Raw genomic sequence first — 9,915 nt, 5'->3', positions numbered from 1 at the left:
GCTTGATTAAATTCTGATTTTGACCGATCGCTCACAAAAGTGAACAAACAACACAAACCAATCGTTCAGCTGGATAAAGACACAAACATGTTCCCTTCTCAGTTTGACTTGTTCAGGATCTGTGTTTAAAATTTTATTTCATTTATCATTTTTATTTCATTACATTCAGTCTCAGAATAAAACACATACATCTCAGCGAAAACATTTACATTTTATTTATTAGATTTAAAACATGTTTTACATCTTTATGATGAGTGATTAGCATGCAGTTTATTGTCTATTTACATTTCTGAAAATTACACTGAAAACAGATCATTTTAATAATTGTTATAATTTTCTACTTAACTAATTAGTCCCTGTTTAGTTTTATTTTCAAGTTAATCCATTCAGTCAGTCTAAAATGTTGACACATTGCAGAAAACGAGTCCCTCTCTGACATTCTCTGTCTCTTGCATTCCCGTCCCACCCTCTCCCCTCTTTGTTTCCTCATACAGGAATGTGGGCGTGCCGTCAGGTTGCTACTTTCCTCCCAGAAATACCTTTTAGTAGAGAAACAGAAATGATGTCAGGAATTTCAGGGAAACGTTGTCAGGATAAAAAGCACTCGGGTTATCTGCTGTCTGAGCATGCAGAGGGTGAACCCGAAGGCTGTATATTATATATATTATTATTTATCTTGTGCAAAGAATCGTGAAAAGTACTGTTTACACTGAGTATGTGTGTGTGTGTGCATGAGTGTGTGTAGGGGTCTGCTGGTCTGACCTCCTGTGCTGTCCTCGTACTGGTCAAACTGTGTGTTGTGAATTATTGGGCCAGGCCTCTCATCCTTCAGCTCTGGTACACTACCGGGTAAATCCTGCAGCACCTGGGCTGCCACTGGGAGCCGTCCAGGCCGCAAGGACGCCACGGGGTCCTCGGGGCATGTGGACCTGTTAGTTGTCTCCCATGCGCCTGAGAACAATTCAACATACAGATGGTGCATGTTGTGTGTATTGTAAAGCCAATTCAGATATGCAGTACAGATGTGCAGGGAAATGCAGGACAGGGCTACTCCAGGATCCCAAACAAAAAGACAAATTATTGTTGCATGAATTATTTTAAGATAGCACAAAATATGGATGGACGTGGATGAAATGCTAAAAAGAAGCTGCAGCAGGAGAGCAGTAGCTTTCAGGTAATGAAAACATCTGGGCTGAAGATGGTGGAGCTTACAGTGACATAATGCAGGCACGAGGCCAGTCTTTATATAGCTTAGAAGACGTGCACGCCATGTGAATACACATGCACACATGCAAAACTGGAAAACCACACAGAATATGTCTGCGATGGAAAGTGACACCAGCTGCTCTGCTGCGTTAGTGTGCATACGTAGGTCTGTTAGCATGTGTGCTCGCAAGTGTGGTTCCCGTGGACCTGGCCGGCCTTCATGTCCAGATCTCCAGCCAGGCCCTGCCAGGAACAGTGTGTACATTTGTTCTGATACACTGACTGCTCCGCTGCTTCACAACAGAGGCAGCCAAGCAGCTGAAATATTTAAACCTCGTCTAACTTCACCTGTTCATCACTCAGAGCAGCTTCTACAACATATAATCTGATACCTGATAGAGAAATGAACGCACGGATGCAGATGAATATAAGCCATTTTACTGTGCAGGTGTTTTTCTAGTTGTTGGTGTGTTTTATACTTACGTTGCTTCCCTGCAGGGGCCACAGAGTGATGACGCCCCACTTTCTTTCCCAGGAAGGTCAGTGAGTAAGATCCACTCTCTGCTCCAGAAGAGTTCGTATACATTGTGTGTATAACTGTGTGTTAGCTGCCACGACTCTTCTCGTGTTTGGTCTCCGTAGCACCTGGATCGAAATCTGCAGAGAAATTAAGGATCAAATCATTTTAAAGCCACAAAGATCCTCGAAAGATGAAATGTTTTAATTCATATGGAACTAAAAATCCCAAAATATTTTAATCAACATTATGAACTCTTGTTCAACCCTCAAACTGTTTGCAGATGTCAAAAAGCTCACGCAGCAGATTCACTCGGGGAGTGCAATCCTTTTGTCAGCCTCTCCAAGACACCATAAGCTACAAGCTTCTCGACAGGAAAAACTGAAAATGCCAGAGTTTGAGCATGTGTCTCTTTTTTGGTTTTCAAATTCCCTGATTTCACGGTGCTGCATAGGAACAAATCTCGCAGCTCACTTGGTGAGATTGGCACAGTGCCAAGTTCTTTCACTAAATAAAATGATTTGAAATGACAGAAAAGTGGAATTTATGAACTACGAAATGAGCCACAAAACTCATCAACCCAAAATATACACATGAATTAATCAGAAAAGATTCACTTTCAAGAGAGAGAAAACAAGACAAAAGTGAATAAAAAGAATTCAGAGAAAGGCTTGATGATACAAGGATTATGATTACCTGGATTACCTGGTCTGGGAGCAGATCGGATCCCTGCAGTGTGATTCGGTGCAGTTCCTGTGCTGCTATGCTGACCAGGAGCGCAGGGACGCGCTGATCCTGATCTCTAAGGGGAACCAAACTCTCAACAGTGTTTAAATATTAAACCAGCAGCGATGGAGTTTCACCAGGTACTGGCTTAAACCCTGCAGAGCCCGCAGGTAAAAAGATGCCCCAAACAGTCCTCAGGTTTCCGTGTGTAAGATAGAGATTGTAACGAGATGCTCCCTCACACACACACACACACACACACACACACACATCTAGTTCATACACACACTCATTTCACTCGTGTTTCTGTTTGTTTTCCTGGGGACCCCCACACTGGGCCACCTACATCCAGGTGAGCTGCACTGACATATAGGTCAGACCTCAGGTTTATATGATTAACAACTGCATTTGTCCACATGAATCATAATTGTGCAATAAAATCAGCTTCATGGTCATTTCTGCAGCTGCTGATGATTGCTGATGGTGTTGTACTTGTTGTCTTGTCCTGTTGTGCTTTGCCAATCCCGTCTATGAGGATTTCCTTTCCTTTTCAGGCCAACAGACTCATTTGGAACATTTGGGCCACAGCTTGAGCGTCTGTGTAACACACCCTCTTAGACACAAATCCACCCCTGATGCTACTTTAATGAAAAAACATCTTTGAACCCTCCTTCTTTTTTCACAATCCAAACCCTGCCCTGACAACGTTCCACTGTGGGTGAACGCAGTGTCACTTTTAGCCTGCCAACTTCAGCAAGATAAAAAAAAGTACCCGCATAAACTGTCCACTGATTGCAACACGAAGAGGATGGCGTTTATTATGGCGTCATAAAGGGCCTGTGAAGTCTTGACTGTTTGGACATCACCTACAGTGATGACAAAGGTTGACAGAGCGCGAACGATGCAGCCATCGGACCGATGTGTGAAAGCATCACTCTGCGTCGGGGCAGGTAGGCTGCAGGTAGCGTCAGGCCCTGGCTGTGCTGCCGTGACAACACGCCACACCTCAAAGAAACACATTACTTCATCACACCAAAGGCAGACTCTTCTGGGGAACGCTATGGTGGTCTCTGCTCGGTTTGTAATGCTGCAGTACACAGGAACATGGATCAGGCGTTCCACAGATCAATACAGTGGGGTCATGGATTCATTTGTTGTTCAACCTCCTGATAACCTTTTTTTGCAAGTGGATAGATAACTGCAGGAATGTCAAAAAAGAAAACATTCTCATTCCAGCGGTGAGTACATTACCTGTGGAGGTGGGGGTTTATTCCCCACAGCGTGGAATAAACACCACACAAATAAAGTGTTGCTAAGACATGTTAGGCTTCCTTGCCCTGAGCTTTCACAGGCCACAGACACTGGGAGACAAAGCAATACTTAAACTAGTGTGCTTAAAGTGTTCAGCTTCCAAAATGATCAATATCAGCTTGCAGGAAAGTCTATTTTCTCCTCCTTTTAAAATTTTGATGTAAAATTAAAAATTCTAAATTAACTAAAATCAAAGTTTGCCTACAAAACTATGAAACTTGGGAAAAGAACATAGAGTATTAATTCATCTGCAGGAATATTGCGTTGAAACCTCATGAGAACAAACAGTGAAGTGAGTCATCGTAAACTTCTCCCTAAATCCCACTTGTATTGTAGGCATTAGTGATTTTCCACGAGATTCCCTTTAATATGAGAGCTCGCGACCTGAAACTTGATCAGCATGTGTTTTCAAGTAAGCAGCGTGACAGTTTGCAGTCTGCTGGAGGAGTTGTTCCTACTTTTTACGCACGGCGTTGCGGTTTGGACGAGCTGCGCTGCGCTGCGCTGCGCTCTGCAGGCAGCGGTGCAGTCCAATGGCAGCTGCGGAGGGGTGTATGGGCTGGACCCGTTACTAGGTGGGGTTTCTCATGGGTATAAATATACTCTCTCTGTCTCCACAACGCCCCTGGAAACTCAGTTAGACAGACTTCTTCCCTCTAAGACCACACGGTAAGTCATTTCCCTTCGCTAGAAATCTCAAATCTGCTCTCCAGCCTTTACTTTTAAAAGTTTAGTGGAGCTGTGATGCCTTAAAGTCCCCTCTTCCTGCAAGGTATTGATGCGATCTCTGAGGGTGTGGTTGACGAAACACAATTTGTGGATTTACATACTAGGCGCAAGTAAAGAGTTGATCTGGTTTAATTACGAATTAAACATGAACATTAAGTGAGGCCTGACAAAACTGAGCTTAGAGAATACTTCATATATCCATATCTGCGCTGAGCGTGGGTGTGGCCAGGCAGGCTCCACAGATTGGCCATCATGGAAAGCCACATAACATAATCCTACAGTAAATATGCAGAGGCCTGTAATCCTCAGGAGTGGATGAAGCAAAAGCAAACATGTTCTCTTTCTTTCTGTCCTTTGCTAACAAGTTGAACAGATAAGAACTCTGCAGGGATGGAAGAATCAATGAAAGAGTGATCAGTTCTTCTTTCACTGGATCACAGCTGACATCTTCCCCTCTCTTCTCTTCTCTTCTCTTCTCTAATGCTGTCCTCTCCCCCCACAGGCAGACTCCAGCATCCCACCATGTCTTTCATAACAGCCTTCCTGGAGCAGACGGTCTATATGGGCATGCCCGATGACTCAGTACGTAACTCCGTGTTTCTGTTCCAGTTGCTAAGGCCAGCCACTCTGTTTTTTTCCTTTTTTTCCCCCCTCATCCTGTGGTATGCCCGGGTGGAAAATTTTATCAGGCAGAGTTTAGAGCAAGGCAAAAAGAGATGTGTGGAGGACAGTGGGGGAGAAGAATGAATTGAGTTTAAAGGTGGAGGGAGGGGAGGACAAAGTAGTGCAGCAGAGCACAAAGATAGGATGAGAAGTGAAAGGGAGCCTGTACTATAAAGATTATATGCAATGAGAAAGACGACCATACCAAGTCTTGTGAGTGTGTGACTCAGGGAAGCAGGAATTTGTGCCCCTCCCTTTATAAACTCTTCAAACAGAACAAAATGCTACTTCTGCTTTCCCTCGTCTCTCAAAAGTTGCATAAGGCTATCCTGCATGATTTCAGTCTGTGCTCTCCCACTCTCCTGTTATCTTTGAGTTCAGTCCAGCAGGGGTGTGTACGGGCGTACTGACGGGTACCGTCATGGTCTTTGGGGGCATGGAGGCAGAGGCAGAGGCAGCGACTGGAAGGGCAGGTCACTCAGGGGGCATTAAGTCTGTCACAATAATTTAAGTTTATGTGTTTTGCATGTCATAAGCTAGAGGATAGAGGCAAAGTGTAAGTGGTAAAAAGAATGTGAGTTTTTTAAAGGGCACTTTTACGTCTCTGGTACTTAAAAAATGCACTTTTGCAACCCACCTCGTACACACCACCAAGCAGGACTCAAGTATTTACCAAACACAATGATCTGCTTTTTGTCTCTCAGGCCCTGCAGAGGGAGGGGACGGTGACTGCAGCACCTAATTTCAGTCCCAGCGGGGATGCAGCAGTCTTGGACAAAGCCATCAAAGTGAAAGGTGAACTGAAAATGTGCAAATGGAAGCTCTGGAGCGTGTGTGAACATGTCCTGATTTTGCAACGTGTCTCCAATAGTTAAACTATGACATGTTGGCCTTTGCCGTAAGAGCTTTACCACCCCCTGCTGGCCAACATGCACCATTACTATGAACAGTGTCATGTCAGCGGTGCAGAGTCTCACTTCTCTCTTTGTATGGGCCCTCACTATAAGAACTAAAACCTCCACAGAATCATGTATTCATCTCCGTCATACAGATGGAGAGTAATAGAAATGATTTTGCTCAACAAAGCGTCTTTTGTGCAGGTGTGGACGAGAACACCATCATTGAAGTTCTGGTGAAAAGGAGCAACGAGCAGAGACAGCAGATCAAAGAGGCTTATCAGCAGGCCAGCGGCAAGGTGATTAGAATAAAAGATGTTCACAGCAAGAATGTGGACTCACTAGTACATACACACACACACACACACACACACACACACACACACACATGCAGTCACATGCTCTAAAAACACTATATTTACTCATCGTAGCCTCTGGAGTCAGCACTGAAGAGCGCTCTGAAGGGAGATCTGGAGGATGTGGTGTTGGCTCTGCTGAAAACACCGGCCCAGTACGATGCCCAGCAGCTGAAACTGGCCATGAAGGTACACACACACACACACACACACACACACACGCACACACACATACATACATACATATATACATACATGCAGTGATAGAAATGTATAAATGACTCTAATGATCTGAAACCAAACACATCTGAGCACATTTGAGGCAAATGCTTTGGTCTCTCCATCATGTGTTATTTTTGGAGCTTAATGACATCCACCCACTTCCACATATTCATGCATTGTTCTTTTGTCATGAGGCCAAAAGGTGTGTTTTTTTGGGGGGGGGGGCAGTGAAGAATAAATGGTCTTTCTCTGTATCTATCTCTGTACCCATGCTTCCCTTTCTCAGGGTCTGGGCACAGACGAAGACACCCTGATCGAGATCTTGGCATCCAGAAACAACAGAGAGATCCTGGATATAAAGAAAGCGTACAAGGAAGGTGCGTGCCAACACATCGTGTAAAAAAAAAAAAAAAACACTTTTAAAACTTTTATAAATGTTGAGCATAACTTTATATCCTTAATGTTAATGTTGTGATTTCTTTGCCAAGAATACAAGAAGGACTTGGAGGATGACATCAAGTCTGACACCAGTGGAGATTTCAGGGCTGCCCTCCTTGCACTCTGCAAGGTATGTGTGTGTCTACACTTGCTTTTGGTCTCATAGTCACTGATGACACATTGAGTGCAGACACTTATTCACAGCAGCAGGATGCATTGAGTTCACTCCTTACTATAGGTTGCATCAAATGTAAAGAACAACATGCTGAACATGCTGAACATCTGTTACAGTTTTCAAAAAGTCAAAAGCTGTAAAGAAATGTAAAGTTTGATGAAAGAGAGTGTCTGTGTTAAGCAGTCAGACGGGTAAATTCATCTCATATTCACCTTTTTCTTTGTGTTTATTCTTCTTTTTAAACTTGTTGATTGTCAATCTAAAGGATTGACCATTATTTATTAAGCAACATAACATAAATTTCTATTTTCTTTACTACTTTTTTAGTTTCCGTGCACAAAAGAACACAGAAACAGATGTGATTGAAATGTTAAGACCGAAAAAATACCACTAGTTTTAGCTCTAAAATGGACATACAGTGAAGACGTCACATGTCCTGTTTGGTGTTCAGCACGGTGAGGTTGCTCTTTTTGTCTTCATCGCAGGCCGGCAGGACTGAAGGAGTTTGCGAGCAGCTGATTGACAGCGATGCCAGGGCTCTGTACGAGGCCGGCGAGGGGAGGAAGGGCAAAGACTGCTCCCCCTTCATTGAGATCCTCACCACCAGGAGTGCCCCTCATCTCCGGAAAGGTTAGCCGGCTCGCTGTCCCGTTCAGTCACATCGTTTGTTTTCAGTTTGGTCCCATCAGATCTGACTCTCTTCCTCTTCTTCCTCTCCTTCAGTATTTGAGAGATACTCAAAGTACAGCAAAGTGGACGTGGCCAAAGCTATCGACCTGGAGATGAAGGGAGATATTGAAAGTTGTCTCACAGCAGTAGGTAAAGGCACAAACTTCATCACCTCAGCATTCTTCTGGTGATTTATGCACAGATTTAAACTTGAACCATGTTTTTTCCGTAACCACAGTGAAGTGTGCAGGAAGCAGACCTGCGTTCTTTGCTGAGAAGCTCCACTCGGCCATGGAGGTACAGCATGTTTGAGCTACTACTCACAAAACATAAGAACAACATGCAGGATGCTGCTGCTGCTGTCAGACCTTCTCTGACTGATGCTTTTCTGCCCATCAGGGTAAAGGTACCAAAAAACCCATCCTGACCCGCATCATGGTGTCCCGCTCTGAGATCGACATGAAACGGATCAAGGATGAGTACAAGAAAAACTACGGAAAAACTCTCTACCAGGATATTCTGGTGAGCAAACATCTGGCCTCCGATAATGACGGGAAACCCATCCCAGATGTCAGCATCGCTCAGGTTTTTTGTGTCTTTTCTTTCCTTCAGGATGACACCAAAGGAGACTATGAGAAGATCCTGCTCGCTCTCTGTGGGGGTGAGAACTAATGGCCACTCAATGGGATCAAGGCTCATACAACTGAAGATGCAGCAGCAAGCCCCGCTGTGACAATCGTCTATAATCTCTTGACACATATTGTGCCCTGTGCTCTTGTGGAGAACTGACGAGTCTTTTTTTATGACTGCTTCAGCAGACACATTAAAGTTATTCCTTCTCATTCCAGCACTCGTACTTCAGCATAGATCTGACAGCAGTTTGCAGGTGGACCAATGTTCTGGGACAGATGTAGTCTTAGATTCTCATATCTGGTGCTCGAGGAGAAACTGAAGTCACTGATCACAGAGCAGCTGCTAACATATGTATACAGATCACCGTGTGCCAATCATATCCAGTGGCAGCAGTAGGCCTACCCTTGAAGGAGCTTAGACATCTTGCAAATAAAAGCTTTTTGTATGAAAGCTTATCTGAGTGGTCTTGGTTCCTTTGCACTTACTCATACAGTGTCGGGTATGCAGTATTTTAGTAGTATCTGTAATATTTTGGCTCAGAATCCACTGTAAGTCCATTATCGAGAAATTATTGTTAATTACTGTAACAGTCAATGTGCAAACACTAGCAATGAATGGATGAACAATGAAGCACTAAATATATTTACTCACGTAATATACATTAATATGAATTTGAGGTAGTTGCACTTTACTTGAGTATTTTCTGCCTGTGTCACTTTCTACTTGTACAAGTATAAAGTAAGTAGAGGTAAAAATATTATATGTATAACTCCATTTATCTGACAGTTTTATTCACAACTGACTTTAAAAAGTAAGATTTTTGCACACAAAACATATGAGGACCTTATAAAACTATGACAGCTGATACAGCATGATCGTCAATAAAGTAACTTTTCATGCAAAAACATTTCATGGTTCCAGCTGCACTAATGTGATAATTTACTGCCTTTCCTTTTTTTTATTTTATTGTTTTCATAATTTTAATTTATTTCAAATAATGTTGTGGTTTGGACTGTTGGTTGGAGAGAACAAGCTTGGTGAAGGTGTCACCTTTGGCTCAGGGTAATTGTGACAGCATTTTTCCACGATTGTCAGGATTTTTACAAACCAAACGATCAATTGATTAATGGAGAAAATAATCAGCAGATTATTCCATCATGCAAATATTAATTAGTTGCAGTGCAAAACCAAAAAGTTCAGAATGATCTTCACTTCATCCAACTAGTAAAATCTTGCTTCAAATAAATGCAAAAGTAGACCAATAATAACATAATAATATAATATGCTGTTTCATAGCATTACAGTCACAGGAGCCATTTTTATGCATTGAGAACATTTTCATGATTATACTGAGGCTGCCTGCTATTACTGTGG

General features: G+C 43.0%; 2 protein-coding genes across 3 annotated transcripts; one reads left to right on the top strand and one right to left on the bottom strand.

Annotated features, from left to right (window-relative positions):
* Positions 1 to 496: 496 nt before the first annotated feature.
* Positions 497 to 2,574, bottom strand: si:dkey-96l17.6. Of its 2 annotated transcripts, none has more exons than XM_041938008.1 (4): positions 2,420 to 2,574; positions 1,690 to 1,863; positions 763 to 951; positions 497 to 539 (listed from the first exon to the last, which is right to left on the bottom strand). In XM_041938008.1, exons 2-4 carry the CDS (start codon positions 1,790 to 1,792, stop codon positions 511 to 513), a joined length of 321 nt encoding a protein of 106 aa, XP_041793942.1. In that variant the 5' UTR covers positions 1,793 to 1,863; positions 2,420 to 2,574; the 3' UTR covers positions 497 to 510. The 2 variants fall into 2 exon arrangements, with proteins under 2 accessions (XP_041793942.1, XP_041793943.1); XM_041938009.1 differs by having other exon boundaries at positions 2,429 to 2,574.
* A 1,775-nt stretch (positions 2,575 to 4,349) lies between these two features.
* anxa1a (annexin A1a) lies at positions 4,350 to 8,990 on the top strand. The gene is made up of 12 exons (XM_041936886.1): positions 4,350 to 4,429; positions 4,992 to 5,071; positions 5,857 to 5,947; positions 6,253 to 6,347; positions 6,480 to 6,593; positions 6,913 to 7,003; positions 7,115 to 7,194; positions 7,725 to 7,869; positions 7,963 to 8,058; positions 8,147 to 8,205; positions 8,308 to 8,430; positions 8,521 to 8,990. The coding sequence occupies exons 2-12, from the start codon at positions 5,012 to 5,014 to the stop codon at positions 8,578 to 8,580; spliced, it is 1,014 nt and encodes a 337-aa protein (XP_041792820.1). The 5' UTR covers positions 4,350 to 4,429; positions 4,992 to 5,011; the 3' UTR covers positions 8,581 to 8,990.
* Positions 8,991 to 9,915: the final 925 nt, after the last annotated feature.

Source organism: Chelmon rostratus, chromosome 5, assembly GCF_017976325.1.
Source record: "Chelmon rostratus isolate fCheRos1 chromosome 5, fCheRos1.pri, whole genome shotgun sequence".
In the NCBI taxonomy this organism is placed as follows: domain Eukaryota; kingdom Metazoa; phylum Chordata; class Actinopteri; order Chaetodontiformes; family Chaetodontidae; genus Chelmon; species Chelmon rostratus.
Note: the sequence above shows the minus strand (reverse complement) of the source record. Positions and strands in the feature narration are given on the sequence as shown.

Bases quoted from the DNA above. Each gene is read 5' to 3' on its own strand.
- si:dkey-96l17.6 (XM_041938008.1), bottom strand. From the start codon at position 1,792: ATGTATACGAACTCTTCTGGAGCAGAGAGTGGATCTTACTCACTGACC. The intron at 952-1,689 runs GTAAGTATAAAA...AATTGTTCTCAG, and splicing joins GGCCCCTGCAGGGAAGCAAC to GCGCATGGGAGACAACTAAC. The intron at 540-762 runs GTCAGACCAGCA...CTCTACTAAAAG, and splicing joins GTACGAGGACAGCACAGGAG to GTATTTCTGGGAGGAAAGTA.
- anxa1a (XM_041936886.1), top strand. From the start codon at position 5,012: ATGTCTTTCATAACAGCCTTCCTGGAGCAGACGGTCTATATGGGCATG. The intron at 6,348-6,479 runs GTGATTAGAATA...TACTCATCGTAG, and splicing joins ATCAGCAGGCCAGCGGCAAG to CCTCTGGAGTCAGCACTGAA. The intron at 8,431-8,520 runs GTGAGCAAACAT...TCTTTCCTTCAG, and splicing joins CTCTCTACCAGGATATTCTG to GATGACACCAAAGGAGACTA.